Below are 23,686 nucleotides of genomic sequence, written 5' to 3' on the forward strand. Positions count from 1 at the left end.
ACATAACATAAAAGTTTATTGTATACCACAATACCTTGCAGTTCAACGTGGTTAATAATAAAAGAGAACCGTACATACTAAACTCCTTATCCCATGCTGCGGCCTGAAAAGAATCTGTGAAACTACCTTTTATGTGAACAGCTCTTTACTGCATTGAGCTGGCATTAGTTTTTGGCGTGCAGCGCACGCTAAAAAACCGCTATCGCACCTTAGTAAAAGTAGCCCTTAATGAGGTACCGGGGGCGCATGGCATGGCGATGACAAGTGCCACCCTTCCTCACTACGCCACTGCTCTTGACATTTAGATGCAGGCTGGTCATTCACCATCATTCACGGCCAGGTGTATTTTTTCCCCTTTTTTCTTTACCAGGTGAGGGGCAAAATTTGTTTTTTCGTTACGAGTTCAGCACCCCCAATCATTTTCAATAGTTAGCTCCTAAGCTAGCCAGTACCTCTGCCTTTGATACATACTTCCTACTCAACATGCAGTCACATGACCAAAGCTATAAAGAAAACATAGAGATAGCCTTCAATAAGTACAGTGGGCCAAGAGTTCACATGTTTGTCATATACGAGGAAGTGCTGAAAAGTTCTCAGCCCAACCAAGAAGAGGATGATGAGGATATGGTTCAAATCAATGGTCTTTGAAAACACAGAATTTTGGTTCTGCAAATCGGCATTTAATGAAATCGGAACACTCTTCAGCTACAGTGGCAAAATAACGCTCAGAATTTAGGAAGCCGAGATCTTTCCAGCATTCCCTCGTATTGGTTTCCTGAAAACAAGAACAAGCAGGGATGCTGGTGGGGCAATTTCTTGCTTTCGCTTTCTTGAAAATCAATGTGCAGCTGTTATTACCAGGCAGCAATTAGCTGAATCGCTATAGGAAGTCTTCAAAATATCTCTGTCACAAGGACCGATTCAGAGTGCTCTGTTGAGATGTGTGATGTTAAAAAGGTACAGTCTTTGCATATCACACACAAAAGGCTCGGCAAGGAATGTAAGATGTAATAACAGAATTGTAGCATTGCACATGAGAAAAAGTCAACCAGAACCTATTCCTTTGATTACAGGAAAAGCAAAAACAAGAGTCGTCATATTTTTGAGGAGGCCATGGCCCCTGTGGCCTCCCCCACACCTATGCTTATGTTAATGAAAAAAGTATTTTGCATCCGTAAGAAACCCCTCTCCCAACAATGGGTACAGAGCAGAATTAGGAAGTTTCTCCACAAAATAAAACCAAAAATAAAATAAAGCTTGGCGTTTTCAAAATAGCAGTTACCAGGTAGATTGTGAAATACAAACTCCTACAAAACTCACTTGTGGCCTTGAGAGCCAAATCTACCATAACAGCGTCAACTTCAAAACTAGTGAGGAGCCTACCAAAAGAGCAGTGTTAAAAATTGCTAAGTAGCCCTACATTCACATGTCTACTGAGAAAACTGAACAGGCTAAACAACACACATCTCTCACAGAACATAGGAGTGAGGTTCATTCCCATGCAAACTAACCCACTTGGTGAAAACTGCCCCCAAGAAACCATTAAAAAAATTATGTGGTATGTTTCCATCACAAAAGCAACCTGCAAAAAGCATAAAGTGATTCACACAAGCCATTGTGTCGTGAGAAGGAAGACCCTCAAATACCAAGAGATGCAGTCTGAGACGTCCCATTATTTTGGGTGCCACAAGCTTATCAAAAAACTTCTAAGTAGAGAATGGCATGGGGACCGTTTACCACGGTCAACGCAGTAAATCCACATGAATGGAGACATTTGCAACTGGTTTACTGCAGGAATGGGGACAAGACCTTTCATCGTCCCGCGGGAATGGGGACAAGACCTTTTACCGCTCAGGGGAGCGGTGAAAAGTCTTGCTCCAGTGGTAAAAAAAAAAAAAAATTGCACCCATGTCAGACTTTGCATCTCCTCCCCAGCTCCTCTTGCGCCTATTTTACCTTCAGGAGCCAGCTATGCCACAATGAAGACAGAAGGAACCCAAAACCAAAGCCTGAGACCAATGTGATCTGAAGAATAAAATTACCAAACAACAAAAGGTAGAAAAAAAAAATTATTTTATATTTTGTGATTAGAATATTTCAGATTTGAAATATGTATCCTGCTAGAGCTGGCATTAGACATAACTGGGGACCGCAAAGCCTAGGCTGTGCTTCTTTAGCTTCCAGCTGGCTTAGGGCTCTCTCTCTGACCAGGGAGCAGTTGCCCTAGTTGCTCTCCCCTAACGCTGGTCCTGCCATGTGTGACTGAAGTATTCTGTTAGCTTGATTTTTCTATGTAGCATTCTGTAGTAATTTGGTTTGTTCAGTTTTCACAATAGTGGAGGGAATATTTGTGAAAGGGAGGGAAAACTGATTTTGTTGATCCTTGCTCTGTATTATTTGTGTTTATTAAATGACAATTGTCTCTTTTTAAACTTTAATAAAATAAGTTCAGTATAAAATCATAACTATTCGAGGCTTGCGAGGATGGGATCAGACAATCTGCAGGGCGGGGACGAGGCCCGAGCTTTCAGGATGGGGACGGGGCGGAGCTCACGGGAACGGTGATAAATTTTTTTCCCCCGTGTCATTCTCTACTTCTAAGTACACCTGGATAAGTTGCCTATACTTGTTATATCTTTATGAACTCCAGCAAGCAGCTCTGTCACAATGCAAGTGCTACAGTGAGCATTAGCAGTAAATATGAGCAAGAAAGAGAGAGAACATACTCCAAATGTCACAGCTTAGGATCAAGATTCATCATGGTATGCATGAGACAACCTACCATGCTAACAGAACACCCAGCCTTGGTCACAAACTCAGAACATTGATCACTTTATTCAGTATTTGAGAGTCTAACAGAAAATAGATAAGAGAAATTAAACCTCAGAAAGCCAGAGTCTGCATGCAGTACCATGCCAGAAAAATAGAGATCACATGCTTCTGTACCGAGCAAAATATGGAACATGTAATGACAACTAGACCACCACTTCTCCAATCTGCTGACTATGACGCCCAACTACAAAACATTCAGGAAAGAACTTAATAAAAAACTTTCCTATTCAAGAAATTTGTCAAATTATCTAACTAAATCTGATCGTCCCTCCACAGATCCCGACGCATACTACATCTATTAACCATATATTCTCCCTGGAAATGCCCAAGCCAAACTGAAAGGTATTGGTGGGATAGAAGACGCTAAATGTAATGCAATATATTCCAACACACTGAATTGAAAGATTTTCTACCTTTGCCCACTTTTCTAGTCATGTTTGATGCTTTTGTAACTTAAACTGTCCTTTTAAGGATGACTTAGATTCAAGAAACGTTTTTACCTTCAGTTCCCCCTCCCTTTGTTATACTTTCCCTTGAGTGTTTTCTTTCTTTCTATCAATTGTAGTTCTAACCCTTCTTCCCTTTTGTTCCCGTTCGTCAATGTCTTCAAAACATGTCATTTCCCATGGTTTGTCTTTGTTTAAATTGTATGGCGCATTGCTTTGGCGTTTTTGTACATCGCCTAGAAGGCTTGATTGGGCGATACAAGAAATTTATTTTTAGTTCAATCATTTTTATTGAAAATTTTTGAACAATTACAATACAATTGGGCAACAATGACCAATATATAAAGCAGAGAATAACAGAAGACAACATTACAGTCATCGTTATCATAAAAGAGAACAAGGTAGGAAACGTCCTACCAGAACCATATGTAACAAAACCAGGAAAGCTGGCCAGATGTGTAAGATGTAAATAAACTTGAAACTTATTAATCCCAGCCTCAAGATTGGAGACTGGTATGGGGAAGGAAATGAAGATACAATCGCCCCATACCCTCCCCTTCAGCATACTGTGTCTCCTCTCCCCCATTCCATTATGGCTCTGCATTGTTTCTTTAACAGCCCCTCCCCCCCCCTTGTCTAGAGATCTGCGATTGTAACATGTCTTTTCACGGTCAAGTATCTGAGTACCTGTTAGAATTATTTACTTTATTCGCATCAAACCGTCCACTAGGTGATACTGCTCTATTTGTTCCCCCCCCCCCCAGTTCGAGGTTGCGTTTATAAGACGTTCCAGCAATGCCTATTAGCTTTTCAGGCAGCTTGCTGGGATAAGGAGTTATGCTCTCTATTTAGGTGGTCTTGTATGCATTACAGAAAGTTACTGAAATCATTCTTGTTTGTAAAATTTTAGAGAATTGAATTGATTGATGTTTATTCTGTGGTTCACTGGGGGATGGCCAGTCTTTTGTATGTTTCTGAACTGCATCGATCTGTGAGGTTTTGCGGTCTAGAAATGTAATGTCCTTTGCAGTCTATTATAATATTTGTTTGGTTTGGAGGGGGGTTGCACTTAAGGTTTGACTGCGTTGTGTGAACTGGCCATCATTGTTTATGTGACTTGATATAGAACGTGTATGTTTTTTTTTTGGGGGGGGGTTTACTTGGAAAATAAAATATCAATGATTTATACCTCTTATCTAACAAAGTTGTTAAATGGGCAGGGCTTTTTGAGAATCCTGTGCATTTATGGAAGACCTTGCCAATCCTTCCCCTTCTGATACTACAAGTAATGTCAGAGGATGTGAGAATCGGTGCGGCCTTCCAGGTGCATAAACTATTAACATTCAAAACTCAATCTAGTAATCTACCTGAATTTAATAACAGACTCCCTTATTTCCTATTCTCCACTCAGACCCCTTCGCTCAGTCACACAATCTCCTTGCTATTCCATCTCTCAAGGAACATCAACACCATGCGTTCTAACAACTTTTCAGTTATAGCCCCTTGGTGTACGAAATTAAAAACTTTTTGTTCAATGACGCTTTTGGAATATAACTGACCTTCTAAGGGCAACCGGATAATCCTATATTCTCATCCCCCTTCCTCCTATTTTCCCCTTTTTTGTTCTTCTCGTTCAAGATTGCAGCTCTACCCCGTCTCCTTCTGTATATGTTCGTCCAAACAATTTCGTCTGTTGTACAATAAGCCCCCAGTAACGTCACTACTTATTAATTTCACATTTTATTATATGCATTTTAAACTTTATTTTTTAAATGATGTACACCGCCTAGAACAGCGGTCTCAAACTCGAACCCTTTGCAGGGCCACATTTTGGATTTGTAGGTACTTGGAGGGCCACAGAAAAAATAGTTAATGTCTTATTAAAGAAATGACAACTTTGCATAAGGTAAAACGCGTTTATAAATCTTTCCTTCATTGCTTCTGATAATTTCAACTATACACAGCTGAAAGAAGTGCAACATGCAGAAAGATGCAGGAAGGCGCTCGCGTGAGATTACAGCAGCGAGGTGGGCAATGTTCCTGAACAATGGTAACATACCGAGGGCCTCAAAATAGTACCCGGCGGGCTGCGAGTTTGAGACCACTGGCCTAGAAGCCTAATTATGCGGTATAAAATTTTTAATAAACTTGGAAAAGGTTCTGTGCTTATTTTAGTACCCCCACAGACTTGGAGAAATGACAGTTGGTTACTGCCATTGCTGTTTCAGTTGGTGATCTGAGGTAACCTAGAAGAGGCCATCACTAGGGTGATCTCTGTACTTGTTATAATCTCCCAAACATAGAAACATAGAAATTGACGGCAGAAAAGGGCCACAGCCCATCGAGTCTGCCCATACCAATGACCCACTTCCTGACTTCTACTCCCCTATAGATCCCACGTGAATATCCCATTTCCTCTTGAAATCCAACACGCTGCTGGCCTCAATCACCTGCTGAGGCAGCTCGTTCCAATGATCGACCACCCTTTCGGTGAAGAAATACTTCCTAGCATCACCTTGAAACTTCCCTCCCCTGATTTTCAGCATAATGCCTGAAGCAGTCACTTCAATTTACCTAAACAATACAGTTGCTCCCAAGTGTGATGGGACATCTTTGGCCATTTTGTGCCACAAACACTTATCACTAAAAATCCAAAAGGGGAAAAATATTTATTAGAAATCAAGTCCATAATACTGGAAATAAAGAAATTCAGGTTCAGTTTAAAATACCTGGGGGTTTTTTTCACCCCAGATATTACATTACATTAGTGATTTCTATTCCGCCATTACCTTGCAGTTCAAGGCGGATTACATTCAAACTAAAAACAAGAATTACATTCAAATTAAAAGGAATAGAATAAGCGATGACATAGAATTTTTTAAGGTAATAAACATTGGGTAAAGAGTTACCAAAGGGAAGTGGAGGTCTTTAGGAGATAAGAATAGGGTGAAATTATGGGTTTTAGATAACGTTTGATAGATAAAAGAGTATTAGAGAGATCTAAGGGTAAATAGAGTGTTGGACATTGGGCTGGATAGGTTTTATGTGTTTTTTGAAGAGTATGGTTTTAATATCTCTCCTGAAGGCTTTGTAGTCTGAAGTCGAAGATAACAGAGTAGTGATTTATATATTTAGATATAACTAACATGAAGGAAACTTAATTGAATGAAATTCTACTAATGTCAGCTTCTGCAGCTGAGATAAAATTTCAATGATTTAAATGCAGGTTGACCAGATCACTTGATGGTTTGAACAGTTCTTTATGAGCCAACAAATGATTCAACAAAATTTAGTGGAAATATGAACATATTAGAAAAGCACTGAAAAGATCTAATAATTTGCATCCATCTTTTTAAAATGCTCCTTGGCAGCTCTCCACTAATGACATAATTGCAAACTGAATACAACTTTATGTAGTATTCCGACGTGAATGAAAATAACCTTTGTCTCTCTAGACAAAAGGATAGAGTGCAACAGACCTCAAAATTGTATTGAGATTGATGGAGCTTCAGCTCCATTTAGAATATATTGGAATTATTAAGCAAATAATATGTCTAGAAGGTCTAGCCTAGTGGATTATGTATGCCACATGGCAGAAATGCAAGCTATATGCACATATACCCAGGAAGGCCTACAGTACCATATTCACATACCTTTATGTACTGCGGTGCTTTTTTTAACACATTAAATTTGCTATCAAATACTCAAACGGACTTAACATCCATTCACCACCCACCCCCCACAAAAAGAGGTTACCACCGCCATTTTTGATGTACATATCAATGTAGTGCTGCAGACTAAATTAAACCTGATCCCTGCTTAGGTTTTGCACCACTAACCATAACTTTTCATAGTGGGCAATTCAAGGTACTCCAATTGGCTACTCCAGCTGAACAGGGTTTACACAGAGGCCAACCAAAACCAGACCAAAATACATGTGTGGGCTCCAGCCAAAAATGCGGGTGCATTTTCAGCTGAATCTGAAACTATTCCCTCCACGTAGCCCACCACCTTTCCCGGGCGAAAGTGTAGTGAGACTTGCTCCTGCCCCATTCCATCGGGATGGCTACTAAGACTGCTGTGGGGGTTTGCCGGCAGCCATTTTATGACTGGAACCAGCATGTAGCAGGAATGAGTGGGGATCGTTCCTGTCCCTGAACGAGCTACTAGACCACCAGGGCTCCCTAAGGTAGGCCTGGGGAGGACCTATGGATTGGCAGGTGGGATGGAGGAGCAGTTTTGTTTTCTGTCAAAACCAAGCAATTCGTTTTTGTCACAGATCCAGTTATGCTCTATTACACATTCATTTCAAAGAAACACATGCCCGTTACTTCACCAGCTCTGCAAATATGGAAACAATAGATTAAGTCAGATACAAGAGGATTCAATGGCTGAGCTGGGATTAGCATCCAAGGTTTAGAAAATCTCTTTTACAACTTCTATGGTCCGATATATGATTTTGTTTTAACTTTCTGAGCAAAGCCTTTTAGGATTAGGTGTTTTAGTAATTCTTAATAGTGCTATCTCTCCCTCTCCCCATTTTGCCCTCCTCCTCCAAGTTCATCTTTCTCTCCTTCCCACGCACCCCCATCTACCTTTATTTTGTTGTAAAATTTGTTGCCGGTGGTGGTTACGAATCTAGCAATCCAGAGCTCTCATGCTGCAGCTCATGGCATCTTCTCTCCACTGCGGCCCGCCCTCAGTGACAACTTCCTGTTTCCACTGGGGTGGCCGTAATGGAGAGAAGAAGCCCAGACTAGCGGCAGGATAGCTTGAATTGCATTTGCTACCACTGCTCAGCAACAATTTTTGCATCGAATTAAAGGTAGATGTGAGGGCAGGGCAGAGGGGGATTAGATAAACGCTGTTGGGGGGAGAAGGGTGACAGGATCGATTCTGGAAAGGAGTGCGCTAAAAGAGCTAACCAGTAAAAAAAAAAAAAAAAAGCCAGAGATATGTGGGCTCATCTTGCTGCCAATCTGCTCACACAGGCCTGCTCAGGCATTCCCTTTGCCAAAGTCCTTTCTTCTGATGTAACTTCCTGTTTCATGAAACAGGAAGTTACATTAGATGGAAGAACGCCAGCAGAGGGAAAGCCTCTGCAAAATAGATCAGCGGCAAGGGGGGCTGATGCCACCGCTCAAGAATCAGCGAGTCCATTTTTTATGGAAACAAATCAACTTGAATCGATTCATCCGAAGTGGATCGGTGAACTGAATCGGGCACCTCTAATTCTTAAACCTTACCGAGGCCATATTTCTGGAACTGGGCAACTAGAACAAACGTCAGACTATCCTAGCCCATCTAGTCGCTCATTCCTCCCCACCCACCCCCACCGAACACCTCAAACTATATTGCACATCCCAACCGACTTCCAGCTTTACTCTGGTCTCTGCTTTTAGAGTTTTACAAGGCAATGTACACTTCTGTAACCCAATATGACTTAGATTTGCATACAGAAGGTAGTATGCCTAGAAAACAATCTGGGGCCTATTTAAGCTGTGTTAACTGTTAATAAGGCCATAAAGACTATACTTTAGCATGCTGTACAGTAGTTCCCACCTTGACATATGGACGGTGCACAGAACAGGTGGGGACTGAACAACAGATTTAAACCACAAGTTTAATCAACCAAACAGTTTTAAGCCCTGTATTAAGAAAATGTTAGCAGTAACATAGCTAGTATTTAGCCCTCCCACCTGGGATTTATGATATTTCGGTAAATCTTACCTGAAGTTCACACCAAGCAACTTCAACCCAAGTTTCGGTATCCAAACCCTTGTAGACTGTCTTAAATGATCCTCTTCCAAGTTCAATATCAAACTTCAAAAACCTTCCGTCAGGTGATGTGGATACAGCCTTCATATCAGCCTCTTCCTCATTCTCCTCTTCCTCCTTTTTGGACTGTACCAAGTCTTTGGAAATTTCCAATGGCTCCCTCTTCTCTGCATCTTTGATATGGTCCTTATGCTCCTTGACTTCAATGTCAGCAGCTCTTCCGTTCTGCTCACAAGGGTATACTACATTGGCCACCTCCTCACCAGATCCATGCACCCTCTTTACAATAGCCCTTCTTGTTTTGGAAATGGGTATCATTTTGCTGTGATGCTCTGACTCAGGAAGATCAAGAACTGGCTCCTCCTGATCAGATTCCACTACAGCCCTCCTCAAAAACCTCAGATTCACCATTTTGGGATCCTTAGCACAAGGCACAATGTGGGCAGCTCTTTCTGGTTTCTGTATTACAGAAGGGTCCATCTTGTCTACACTTCTGCAACTAACAGGCCTATGAATATTGTTCATTTCAGCACAGATACTGTGTTCAGCTGTACACTTGTTTCCCAGCTGAGGATCTGGTCTGGCATCACCCCCTGATTCCATTAAATCTGATGTTTCCATGTTTGTTGTAGGTGTCCCCAGTTTGCCAAAAGCATGGTCCATGGAGGTACTTTTTAAAGAAAGGCAAATGTCACCTGGCTGTAAACTGCTGCGATAGGGTCTCTTACTATAAGCATGCCATAAAATGCAATTTCAGATACTTCCATCAATCCTTTTCCACTTGACTTTTGCAGGCGCAGAGATTCTCTTGTTGCCAGAAGAATCCTCTTCAGTGCAAAGTCATATTGCAACTGAAGAAAAAACAAAACATAAGAGGTGCATGTTACAAAGTTAAGCCTTTCCTGTCAAGGTTATCCAAAACTGCATTTAAACATTCATGATACATTCAGTATTAGACAGTTTTTAGGCCCCCAGTCCTGCAGCTTCTGCTCAAGATTTGACAAATAAAGTTTAATTAATTTTATGACCATCACTTATCCAAAGGGGTTCAATCCCCCCCTCCCACCAACTAATACTTACATTGTACCTGGGGAACGTCAATGTCCATATCCATGGACATAACACAGGTATCCAATTTTATAAATTCCTTGCTTCCCCTCAAATCTTGTCAATTCTTCAGTTTCCTAAGCATGAGCATGGAAACCACATGATTTGCTTGCTTATCTCCCTAAAAGAGGGGAAATTGATTTTAAAAAAGGGGATTCACCAGAATGTCATTTAGAGTTAATATATTATTGTGATGCCTTTAATTTAAAAGGCGTGAAAGGCATCCTTAGACCAACCATCACCACTCACCCCAATGAAAGGTTTTTCAGTTATGTACCTTTGAGGTAGGGATGGTGAAAGCTGGCCCTGTCCTTGTTTCTCTTTGTGCTGCTTAAGTCATGAACACATGCCCTCTCTCCTCCCAGCTAAATATGATAAGCTGGTTCTCACTCTAACTTGCTTCAACCTATCCACAACTAGGGTGGCTAAAAAAAGCTTTGAGGAAAAATCTATATACAGTCAAACCTCGGTTTATGAGTAACCCGGTTTGCGAGTGTTTTGCAATACGAGCAAAACATTCTCGTAAAACGTCTCGCAAACCGAGTGTTGACTCGATTTACGAGCACCCCCCGATAACCGGCATCGCCCCCCCCCGCCCGCAGAGGCCCCCCCCCGCTCGAATCGGCACCCCCCCCCCCCCGCGAGAACAGGAACCCCTCACCCGACCAACTTTAACTCACCCCCTCTTTGGCACCGGCACGCAGCCCACAAGTGCCGGTGCCGCTTGAAGATCTTCTTCCTTGTCTCTGCCGGCTTTGAGCATGCATCTCGGCGAGAGGGAGAATTAGAAGGGCTTGAGCATGCGCAGATGCATGCTCAAAGCCGGCAGAGACAAGGAAGAAGATCTTCAAGCGGCACCGGCACTTGTGGGCTGCGTTCCAGTGCCAAAGGGGGGGGGTGAGATAAAGTTGGTCGGGCGGGGGGTTCCTGTTCTCGCGGGGGGGGGGTGCTGATTCGAGCGGGGAGGGGGAGCGAATTAAAGTTGGTCGGGCAGGGGGTGCCAGATCACGCAGGAGGGGGGGACTTTGCGAGTGGGGGGGAGCAGCGCCCTGGCCTCGGGGGGGGGGAACATATCAAAGTGAGTTTCCATTATTTCCTATGGGGAAACTCGCTTTGATAAACGAGCATTTTGGATTACAAGCATGCTCCTGGAACGGATTATGCTCGTAATCCAAGGTACCACTGTATAGTTTTCTACTTAAGATACAAGGGTGAATCAAAAATGAAAGGCAGCTGTTAAATGTGAAAACCAGAACCAGAACCAGAGCTAGCAAAATGCAACATATGTACTTGTAAGTTGCCTGTTGGATAGTTCATCCACTCATAGTGCAGTGCTCGGCCTTTAATAATGTGGCAGCCACAAGAGCAGAAACATGGACGCTCCATTACGAGATTGCACCATCGAAGAACATGCAGTAGTGTGCTTTCTTTGGGCAGAGGGAGTAAAACCTGGGAAATTCATCATCAGATATTACAGACATAGCATCATGAATTGAAAAGGTTTATGAGAGGGTAAAAAGGTTTAAAGTGGGAAGAACAGGGGCCACCAATAAACATTGTTCTGGTTGCCCATCTACATCGCGCACACAAGAGCATGTTGACAGGGTGCATGCCTTGATTAGAGAAGGCCAACAGATAACGGTGTCAACTGGCTACAAATCTAGATATCAACTATGGATCTGCATGAGCCATAATGCAGGATGACTTGGGATACAAGTCTGCGCACGATGGGTTCTCAAACAGCTTACTGATCTGCTCAAGCAACGGCGTGTAAGATGTGACCCAGTTCCTGAGACAGTATGAAGAAGATCTGAATATTCTGGAGATCACTGTCACCGGTGATGAGACAAGTGCATCACTGTGACCCAGGGAGCAAAAGACAAGGCATGATGAAGTAAATGAAGTGGTGCTCACCCTGGCTTTGGGAGCAGCCAAAACACTTCTCTGCAGGAATGCAGAAGCTAGTTGGAACGATACGACAAATATCTTGCATGGGGACTACATGGAAAAGTGATACGTTTAGTAGCTCAGTTACTTTTATTAAAGCTGTTAAATGCATTTTGCCTTTACTTTTTCAGTTACCCTCGTAGTGCAAAAAGTTAATCATGAAATAAGAATTTGTTTTAATTATGTAATATGAGGCTGTACTGTATATTCATGTAATGTAATTTTTTTTGGTAAATGAATTCCATTAATCCATTCATAATATCATAGGCAATTTTTCTAACTAGAAGATATCAATCACAGATGCTTGGTTTTGCATTTCTCAAAACTGTGAATTTATGTCTGCAGAGATAACATGCTTCTTTACAGTAAAAATGTTACAAAATATAGAGTTGAGAAAAAGACCTTAGCTCCATTGTTCCTTTGCAAACCAATGTACACAATCAACCCTTTAACTCTTTGTGCTAAATTTATATACATAGTAACACAGAAGATGACGGCAGATAAAGACCCAAACGGTCCATCTAGTCTGCCCAACCTGATTGAATCTAAAAATTTGTTGGGTTTTTATTTTTTCATCTTAGCTACTTCTGGGCAAGAATCCAAAGTTCTGCTCGGTACTGTTCTTGGGTTCCAACTACTGAAGTCTCCGTCAAAGCTTATTCCAGTCCATATAAACCCTCCCAGCCATTGAAGCCCTCCCCAGCCCATCCTTCACCAAACGGCCCTATACAGACACAGAGCGTGCAAGTCTGCCCAGTATTGGCTTTAGTTCTTCAATATTTACTATTATTTTCTGATTCTAGATCCTCTGTGTTTATCCCACACTTTTTTTTTTATATATTTGCACTAGGAGCCAAATGTGAGAAAGGAGGAGCAAGCGGTAAAAACTGAAAGTGAAACTTTTGAGCAGAATCCTCTGGGGATCTTTTGTGTATATAGCCTGAGGTTTATCATATTATTCTCAGCCTTGAGGAGAAAACCTGTAACAGCAGCAGGCTGTAAAAAAAGAGACCATATGGATAAGGCATGCATGCATGCAAGCAAGCAAAATGCAAACACTGCAACAAAGAAATTGCAAGGCCTGGTGGTCCAAAAGAAACATGAGAAGTGCTTTGATGAAGGAGACAAAAAAAAACATGTTTAACAGGCAGGATCTTCAGGTTGGTAAATATTTGATTTCATCATGTTTCTTAAAGATTGCTTTGAGGAATTGTCATTATTTGAGCAAAAATATATTACTGCATGTTACCATCATTTTGATACAGTTATGAAGAAATTTTAAACAAATATTCTGTTTTTAAGCAGTACCAAGTAGTAGTGAATACTGAATAATACTAAATAAGTGGAAATGGTATCAATAATAAAACAGCATTAACTTTATTTAGGGGAATCTAAATTGGCTTAAAGGATTCTAGAAACTATCCATCTTCAAGATCACCATTCTCCTGTTCTACAGTTTGAGTTCTCTGTCTAGGATAGTGTTTCAATCACTGAAACCGTGGATTGAAGACAAAGTTTTATTTTATTTTTCTTTCCAGCTTATGATTTATCTTTAATCTTATCTATTGTTTTGCCTTTTGTCTTTGTTTTGTTCTATTTCTATCATTTAAATTTCTCCAGAATTCTACTGTTCAACGGCTCCCCCTTCTGCTTCTATTCCTTTCTCTCCTCTTTTCTACCTTCCAAAGTATTTAGATCAATGCTGTCTTGTTAAAATGTTTATTTTATTTTTATTTTTCCTCTAACTCTACTTTTCACTTCTCTATTACCCTCCAGGTACTTTAGTTAGATTGTGAGCCTTCGGGACAGTAAGGGAATTTTTCAAGTACCTTTCTTATTTCTAATCTTAATGTATATTTTCTGTAAACCGCTTAGAACCTAACGGATGTAGCGGTATAGAAGAAATAAATTACATTACATTACATCATATTACATACCCACAGTATACTGTATCATCTAAAAGAAAGAAATAAATCTGACCATCTAGGAACCACCATAGATAGGTTTATAATAAAAAAACAACCAGATTTAGAAAGAGATTGTAAGAGGTAGTTGATGAAAGAAACCCTTCTGTCTGAATTAAAGGGAAAGGGGTGGGGACTTGTATACCATCTCTTGTCACTTTGGCATTTCAAAGTTGACATTCAAATTGGTGGGCACTGGAGAATTAAGTGACTTGCCCAGAGTCACAAGAAGCAGCACCAGGATTTGAACTCAACCTCTGGATTCAGAGGCAGCAGCCCAACCGGTGAGCCACAGCCCTTCCACACTTCATTAATATGGTTCAGTCAAAGACCAGGATGCAGTCCACTCAGCAGAGCAGATCGTACAGGAAAACTGCTGGCTAAAAGTGAATGACAGAGAAATGGAGCAATATATAACAGGTCTAGAGGTTAACATTACTCCACCCATCAAGATTTATAATAATGTCCACAATGATCCTGCTGTATGTGCTTGTATAACAGAGGAAGGGAATGACTCTTGCAAAAATAAATTGATACTTCACGAAATGCATATACTCAGTGGCGTACCAAGGGGGTGCACAGCTGGCCACCCACCGGGGAATAGGCTGCCGCCGGGGAATAGGCTGCTGTCATCGGGAACAAGCCGGACGAGTTCTCCCTTTTTTCTTCCCTGCAGGGCCAACCCCGACGTCAATTCGTCAGAGAGGACGTTCTGGGCGAGCCAATCGCTGCCTGGCCCGAACGTCCTCTCCGACGTCAGAATTGACGTTGGTCGGCCCCGCAGGGAAGAGAAGCAGGGCAAACTCGGAGATGGCCTGTTCCCGATGGCGGCAGTGGCAGCCTATTTCCCAGCGGCGGTGGCAGCATTTTCCCAAAGGCGGTGGCATGGGGGAGGAGAGGGGAGGGAGAAAGAAAGAAACGGGGCGGGGGGAGACAGGGAGCCAATAAAAAGGGGGCAGGGTGAAACAAAGAAAAAGAAAAAAATGGGGCACGGAGAGAGAGAAAGACAGACATACAGAAAGAAAGGGGGCAGGGTGAAATAAAGAAAAAGTTGGGGGAGGGAATGAAGTCTGGAGGAGAGGAAGCATACAGGAGGCTGAAAGAAGAGAAGAAATATTGGATGCACAATCAGAAGAATAAAGTGCAACCAGAGACTGATGAAATTACCAAACAAAGGTAGGAAAAATGATTTATTTTCAATTTAGTGATCAAAATGTGTGCGTTTTGAGAATTTATATATGCTGTCTATATTTTGCACTATGGCCCCCTTTTACTAAACTGCAATAGCGGTTTTTATCACAGGGAGCCTATGAGCGTTGAGAGCAGCATGGGGCATTCAGCGCAGCTCCCTGCACTAAAAACCGCTATCGCGGTTTAGTAAAAAGTGAGGGGGTATATTTGTCTATTTTTGTATAGTTGTTACTGAGGTGACATTGCATAAAGTCATCTGCCTTGACCTCTTTGAAAACCCATGGAATATAAATGATAATATAACATTTTCTCTGCTTACAGTGTGCTTTGTGTTTTTAAAATTTTATTATTGGTAGATCATTTTGACTTGGCCATGAAAGTAAGGGGGAGGGAGGGAGGGGAGCTGCTGAAAGACATCTAGAAATTCTTGCAGGCTTGACTGTGCAGGGAATTATTTTTGTAAAATCATGTTTTGCTATGTGACTGGCATTATTTAGACTTTAATTTCTATGAATGAATAGAATGAAAATTATATAAAATTACTTGCTTGTTTTTATGTGCGTGCGCTGAAGGAAAGTGGGCTGAGGACGCTGAAGGGAAATGGGGAAGAGAGAGTGGGGAGAAGACGCTGATTTATAAATTGACAATTGTACAGAATATTGTTTCTTTTTATACTTTAATATAATAAGTTCAATATAAAACAATTCAAGGCTTGTGTGGATGGAATCAGGTGGTTTGCGGGGATGGGGACCGAGCTTACAGGGATTAGTCCAATAAAATGGTATTTTCTTATTTCTCATTTGTTTTATTTTTATTTGTTAATTTGTAAAGTGGTATGTATCAGTGTTTTCAAATTTACATCTACTGTCTTTATATTTTGCATAGTATTAGAGGACATGTATTACTGGTTTTGTGGTGTTGTAGTGTTGTAGTGTTGCATTGTATGTAGTCTGGTTTCTTGGCGGTTCAGTTTAACTTTTGTCTACATATTTCTATTTTTAGTTTGTGATTATTCCATATTGGACGAGGGTGTATGTCTGTGTGTATGAAAGGGACATGGCTTTCTGATAGCATCGACTGTACAGGATTAATTGACTGTGCAGGATCTGGCTTATTTAGTTTTACAATGTATGTGTTGGTGTTCTAGTGCTCACTGCAGTGTTTAAGATGCTGCCTTTTCCTAGGTACACTCTTGTTGTGCGATATGTGGATTGTTACTAAAAATCATATTTTTTATATAGATGGGGGTGTGTTAAAAAATGATGGGGCCCGGGTATCACATATGCTAGGTACGCCACTGCATATACTGCAGAATATTTACAGGAAATAGTAGCAAAAGTTATAATAAAATTAAACAAAAATTCAAATGTCTAATACAGTTTAGTCATAACACAATGCTGCAAATGTATCCAAGATGAGAAAAATATTTAGAAGAGCACTTCCTAGCCAAAGACTTCAGTGTCCCAGAAATAGACTAATATCACTGAAATTGCTAAATACTTCTGTAAATCATTTTGCAGTAGCAGCTCTAAAAATGGGTGGAGCCAAGCTAACACTCCCACAAGATGTTAGATGGAACTCTGTAGAGGACTGTTTTGGGCAGTATATCAAGAAATGGCCTATTCTGATGACATAGAAACATAGAAACATAGAAATTGACGGCAGAAAAGGGCCATAGCCCATCGAGTCTGCCCATACCAGTGACCCTCTCCCTGATTCTTACTCTCCTAGAGATCCCACATGAATATCCCATTTCCTCTTGAAATCTAACACGCTGCTGGCCTCAATCACCCGCTGAGGCAGCTCGTTCCAATGATCGACCACCCTCTCGGTGAAGAAGTACTTCCTAGCATCACCCTGAAATTTCCCTCCTCTGATTTTCAGCGAATGTCCTCTGGTTACCGAGGGCCCCGTAAGACTGAAGATATCATCTTTCACCACTATACGCCCAGTAATATACTTGAAGGTTTCAATCATGTCTCCTCTCTGTCTTCGCTCCTCCAATGAGTACATCCGCAGTTTTTTTAACCTTTCTTCATACGTGAGATCCCTGAGCCCCAAAACCATCCTGGTAGCCATTCGCTGAACCGACTCAATTCTCAACACATCTTTTCGGTAGTGTGGTCTCCAGAATTGAACACAATACTCGAGATGAGGTCTCACCATGGATCTGTACAGTGGCATTATTACTTCAGGTTTTCTGCTGACAAAACCCCTACGGATACAGCCCATCATTTGTCTTGCCTTGGACGAAGCCTTCTCTACTTGATTGGCAGCCTTCATATCGTCGCTAATGATCACTCCTAAATCACGTTCCATCGTGGTCCTGGACAAGGTTTCACCATTTAGTGTGTAAGTTCTGTGTGGATTTTTTTTGCCTAGATGCATTATTTTACATTTTTTAGCATTGAAGCCTAGCTGCCAAGTTGATGACCACTGCTCGAGCTGTCTTAGGTCCTGCGTCATAAAGTCAGGCACACTGCTTTTGCCAACTATGTTGCATAGTTTGGCATCGTCGGCAAACAGTGATACTTTTCCTCTAAGTCCTTGGGTTAAATCTCCTATGAATAAATTAAATAGAATCGGCCCTAAGACGGAGCCCTGAGGTACTCCACTCATCACTGCTGACGTTTTGGAGGGGGTACCGTTTACCATCACCCTTTGAAGCCTACCATCTAGCCAATCCTTTACCCATGTAGTGAATGTATCCCCTAATCCCATTGATTTTAGTTTGTTCAACAGCCTGCGGTGTGGGACGCTATCAAAAGCTTTGCTGAAGTCCAAATATATCACGTCAAGGGACTCACCGGCATCCAGATGTCTGGTCACCCAATCAAAGAAGTCAATCAGATTAGATTGGCAGGACCTTCCCCTGGTAAATCCGTGTTGATGTGGATCACGTAAACTTTCTTCGTCTAGAATTTTGTCAAGTTCCTGTTTGATCAGTGTTTCCATGAGTTTGCACACTATGGATGTAAGACTCACCGGTCTGTAATTTCCTGTCTCTGTTCTGCATCCCTTTTTGTGGAGTGGAATTACGTTAGCTGTTTTCCAGTCTAGGGGTACTTTTCCCGTGCGCATGGAAAGATTGAAGAGTACAGATAGTGGTTCAGCCAGAACTTCACTCAGCTCTCTGAGTACCCTGGGGTGTAGATTGTCTGGCCCCATGGCTTTGTCAACTTTGAGTCTTGAAAGTTCGTGGTAGACGCTACTAGGTGTAAATTCGTAATCGCGAAACAGGTCATTTTGGCTGTCTCTTATTTGTAGTTGTGGACCATCTCCTGGCGCTTCACAGGTGAATACTGAGCAGAAGTATTCGTTTAGCAGTTCTGCCTTGGTAGTATCAGATTCTGCGTAGTTTCCATCTGATTGCCTAAGGCGTTCTATTCCATTTTTGTTTCTCTTCCTGTCGCTAATGTACCTAAAGAAGGATTTGTCCCCTTTTTTAATGTTCCGTGCTAGATCTTCCTCTGTTTGAAGTTTGGCTTCCCTGACTGCCTTTTTGACAGCCTTAGATCTGGCCAGATAGTCTTCTTTTGCCTCCCTTTTCCCAAGATGTTTGTAGTTGATAAATGTTTCTTTTTTCATTTTAATGAGGTCCGAAATTTCCTTGTTGAACCATTGTGGTTTTTTGTTTCTCCGGCGTTTGCTTACTGTTTTTACGTAGCGGCTAGATGCTTCGTTCAGGATGGATTTTAGATTTGACCACATAGTTTCCGGATTGTCAGTTTCTGCATGGTTTTGCAGCTCTTGATGGACAAAGTCTCTCATGTGGTTGAAATCTGCCTCCCTAAAGTTGAGGACCCTCGTTGCTGTGTTTGATTTAGAGAAGCCTTTTCTGAGGTTGAGCCATACCATGTTGTGGTCACTGGAGGCCAGCGTGTCTCCCACTAATACTTCCGAGACACTGTCTCCATTTGTGAGTACCAGGTCCAGTATTGCTTTTTCTCTGGTGGGCTCTAATACCATTTGTTTTAGTTGTGCACCCTTAATGGAGGTTACTATTCTTTTGCTACCGCTCGTAGTTGCTGAGAGGGTGTTCCAGTCAGCATCTGGCATGTTGAAGTCGCCTAACAGTACTGTGTCACCACATGACAGTTTGTGAACAAAATCAAGAAACAATAGATGGCTCTGTTACAGCCAAAATCCTCAACATTGAGCTTAAGAAAATATTGAAGATATGCTGAGACTCCTGAAACCCATTTCTGAAGCATTAAACAAAATACAGAAAAATAGCCATTTAATTGTTCATGCTGTTGAAATTTAGAAGGAACAGAGTAAGCACTTAAAACAGAACTGCACAATGACAGAATTAAATGACAAGCATTTTAAAAAAAACACACACACACCACTAAATGAACAAATGGGACAAGCACTGTTTCCAGCTCTTTTTCTTGCAAATATTGTTAATATCTGGTACCAGGGTCAAGCCTTAAGTGTTGAAGAGGAGTATGACATGGGTATCCTGAAATCATCCATTTGTAATGCCAACTATAATAAACTTCAGAGCTAACGGGGAACCATTCAAGAAATATATTTGCCTATGATGATTTAAAGAAAGCCACACCAGTGAACTGATGGAGGTCACTTATTAAGCACTTGGAATTAGAGACTTGAAGTAATTATTTCAACTTTAAACAGCAGTAGCTTCTTCTGCTGACATAAGAAAGAAGATGCTTTTCATTTGGACTCATTCATTTCAAATTGAGAAATCATTTGGGACCCAATAAAAACAGGAAAGCTTGTTTTTCTTTTCCAGATTATTAACAAACAAGATAAGCGAGCTACAGAAGACCGTATTTTAAGTTTTTCATGGCTGATAGTCTAAGATTAAGATATTTTGTTTAAATCAAATCAGTTAATATGGATGTTTAAGCAAAGACAAGAATACAGTACACATGCTTAAATAGTTTCATTTAACCAAAACAATAACAAATTGTTAAGGTAATGATTTCTCTCCTTTCAAAAAAAGATACAGCAGAAAAGTTGTCCAAATATGAATGATTAACCTATTAAACTGGAGATGGTTCACCTCATAATTTATCTTTATCTTTTTACCTATTCAAGGATATTTTAACAACCTTTCAGAAAACTATACAAAATAGGCATTAAAAGGAATAATGATTTATCAGAACAAAAAAAAAAATTACCATTGCATAAGATCTTCACTAAAATCAAAATAAAATGGGAAACAAAATCAAAAGTTAAGATTGTGAAAGAAGACCATTTTGCAGCACGAGATTTTTTTTCTTTTTATTAAATCCAACTCAGACCTATACATTAGAGCAGGTGTGTCCAACCTGCGGCCCCGTGAAGTATTTTGTGCTGCCCCCTGGTGTTTACCGTCTTGCCGGCTCCCTCCTCTGTCTTGCTGCAGCGTTTGCGCGGCCCCAGAAAATTTTTTCGGCCAATGCGGCCCAGGGAAGCCAAAAGGTTGGACGCCCCTGCATTAGAGTATTCTACAAGTTATCCACCTCTTATGGCTCCTTTTACTAAGCTGCGGTAGCGTTTTTAATGCACGCTGAAGATTAGTGCGCTATGCAGAAAAATTAACGCCAGCTCTATGGAGGCGTTAGCGTCTAGTGTGCGCATTTTAGCACGCACTAAGCACGTGCTAAAACCGCTAGCGCAGCTTAGTAAAAGGAGCCCTTAGTATAATTCACTAAATACAAAGTTTTCCAAAAGACTAAACAGCTTTAGTTCTATATATTTCTAATAGTATAACAAAATTCAGTAATTTTCTTATTTAACTGTAAAACTAATCTGAAAAGATTATGGTTTTTTTTTAAATTAAACCTTCATCTGGTTGTAAATATTGAGATCATAACTGCAAGAATGATTTTTTTGTAGAGAAAAAAAAAAAAAAGGACCATCTAGAATTGGGAATATTTGGGATATCTCAAGGTTCCCATCATTGCCAACCACCTGCATGACTATCTTGACAGACCCCTGAGGCAGATGTTTTATGCCAAAACATGGCCTGTATTGGGTCCCAGAATAAATTTTTATTTCATTTCCAAATCTGGATGGTCCTTAGTGCTTTCATTCGTCCTTCTTGTAGAAAACCTCTTCCTCTTCCTGTAGAAAACCCCAATGTTAAATAAAATCCACAACTCTTCTCCATGCTTTCTTTACTACTCTCCACTCAGCCCCTTCCCATTCTCATCTCCCCGCACCCCCCCCCCCCCACACACACACACAGGCCTTCCTCTCTTGCACAAGCACACAGTGACATTTTATATTTGTGGGTACAAATTAATTATTACTAGAAACTATCCACAAGTTTAATCTTCAGTCATATACAAGAAAAATTGTTATAATGATAAATAAAGTACAAGTGCTAATAAAGTGCTCAGTCACCAACCAAAAAGTTTTTGGTTGGTGACTGAGCACTTTATTTGGTGACTGAGCACTTTATTAGCATTTGTTGCACTTTATTTATCATTATAATGATTTTTCCGGTCCATTATAGCAGTGATTCCCAACCCTGTCCTGGAGGAACACCAGGCCAATCGGGTTTTCAGGCTAGCCCTAATGAATATGCATGAGAGAGATTTGCATATGATGGAAGTGATAGGCATGCAAATTTGCTTCATGCATATTCATTAGGGCTAGCCTGAAAACCCGATTGGCCTGGTGTTCCTCCAGGACAGGGTTGGGAACCACTGCATTATAGGATACAGTTCAAGTGTGCATGTGTGGTTTTCAAACTCTTTTATGGAATACTTGACTCTTTGATTCCCCTTAGTGGGAATTCCTTTAGATCCTACTATTTAAGAATTACAACAATTCACAAATTAGCATTTCCTTCTCTGAAAGGTATTAAATGCACTGGGAAGCTTAGTAAATCTTTTACTTTTATATTGATGAGAATTTGGAATGGACTTCCAGATTCTCTAAGACTGGTAGATCAATTATTTCAATTTCGAAAAAATTTAAAACTACTGGTTGTTTTCACAATAACTAATTTGATTTTAGCTGTCGTAGAGTAATTTTAAGCAATTCAACAAACATTTTTTCATCCATCTAATCTAACCACTTTCTGTTTTTATCCCACAGTTTTTACTTATGTTTCATTTTTTAACAAACTGTAAACCGAGTCGAACTCCTTAGGGAGTAGATTCGGTATATAAAATGAAGATTAGATTAGATTGAACTTGTGGATAGTTTCTAGTATTCAATACAAGTAATTCTATTTAAATAACTTCTTGAGTTTTTTAGGAGTTAATTCTACCTGCTCCACTCCCTATAGCCCATTAACCTGCTTGGTCCCTCTGTTTTCTCCCAGCATTCCATTTCTCACCATTCTCCAGAAGTTCCAACACCTCTTGTTAACCAGCTCCCTTTCCATTAGGGGTGTGCAAATCTGGATCCAGTCCCCATTTCATGCAGGAGCTTCTAGTTCTTATTGTATTCCCTAAGAAAAGGGAGACTACAATTCCCTGAATTAAATACAATAATACGGGACTGGATCAATCCTGCTGTGGAAATCTGGATCCCGTTTGCAACATTACCTTCTAACGCATGGTTTGTTCACCCATCTCTTCACTGCTCCCCACTTCTCTGCAAGTGAGCCTCTCTTTCATTGGCAGGTTTAACTCGTCTCTGTACGATTCCTTCTTTCCCATAGGCTTGAAGCATCTCTTCTGCTCTTCCTGACCCCATCTACATGTGAAAGCCTGTTTTGCAGCAATACTTGAATGCATCCCCTAAGGCAGCCAAACTCCGCGAAACAAGTAGCTCTTGTTGGGATTTGATATGCATTCAACTGGTATCAGTGTCGGTTAAAAGGATTATGAAGGATCTCTGGCCAAAGTTTTTGTTTGTGATAAAGGGCTCATTGATGTGCTGCTAGATGAGTGAAACTAATAATTTTTTTCATTAATGATATGGATGCTGTTGGTGAAGATTTATTGGAAAAATTCTAATAAAAGAATTTTTGTTCAGTCTACTACATACTGATGAGTTGTTCTTAGGGTTTGTTTGTTTTTTTGAACCATGGTTATTTTTCCCTAAACCTGTATGCAACTGTTCAGGATATCTGTGCTAAGACTGGAGTTTGTTGGGTGTTTTTTTTGTTTTTTTTTAATAATCAGTGCCTAAACAGCTTCACCTTTTTCTTTTTGGTATGGTAGATTCTTTTGTATACACTTGTCGCAATTCCCCATTTCCTGCAGCACATCTCCTGGCACTTACGTGTTTCATATCAGTGGCAGTCCTATGCCTACACAGGCCATTTGATATTCTCCAACACCTGCCTGCCCTCAGCTCTGGCCTCGCAGCAAAGGGTATCATTCTGTGTGATACTTCCTGTTCTCAGCTTGAAATCCCTGAGATTACATACTGGAAGGCAGAGCCAAACATATTTCAGCAGCCCTGAACACAGAACATGCATTTGTATTAATCTATGCTTCGATGGCC

The 23,686-nt window shown here is 40.9% G+C and overlaps 1 protein-coding gene across 19 annotated transcripts in view; it reads right to left on the reverse strand.

Moving 5' to 3' along the window:
• Positions 1-23,686, reverse strand: part of WNK2 (WNK lysine deficient protein kinase 2) — a 206,437-nt gene that overhangs the window by 173,817 nt on the left and 8,934 nt on the right. For 18 of the 19 annotated variants that reach the window (XM_033926235.1, XM_033926238.1, XM_033926245.1 and 15 more), the window contains exons 2-3: positions 10,137-10,284; positions 9,009-9,907 (exon numbers count right to left, since the gene is read on the reverse strand). In XM_033926235.1, coding sequence (XP_033782126.1) covers positions 9,009-9,719 — 711 coding nt within the window. In that variant the 5' untranslated portion in view covers positions 9,720-9,907; positions 10,137-10,284. The remainder of the gene's footprint in view (positions 1-9,008; positions 9,908-10,136; positions 10,285-23,686) is intronic. The other variant, XM_033926236.1, reaches the window with a different exon arrangement.

This window comes from Geotrypetes seraphini, chromosome 17 (genome assembly GCF_902459505.1).
Source record: "Geotrypetes seraphini chromosome 17, aGeoSer1.1, whole genome shotgun sequence".
NCBI lineage: Eukaryota > Metazoa > Chordata > Amphibia > Gymnophiona > Dermophiidae > Geotrypetes > Geotrypetes seraphini.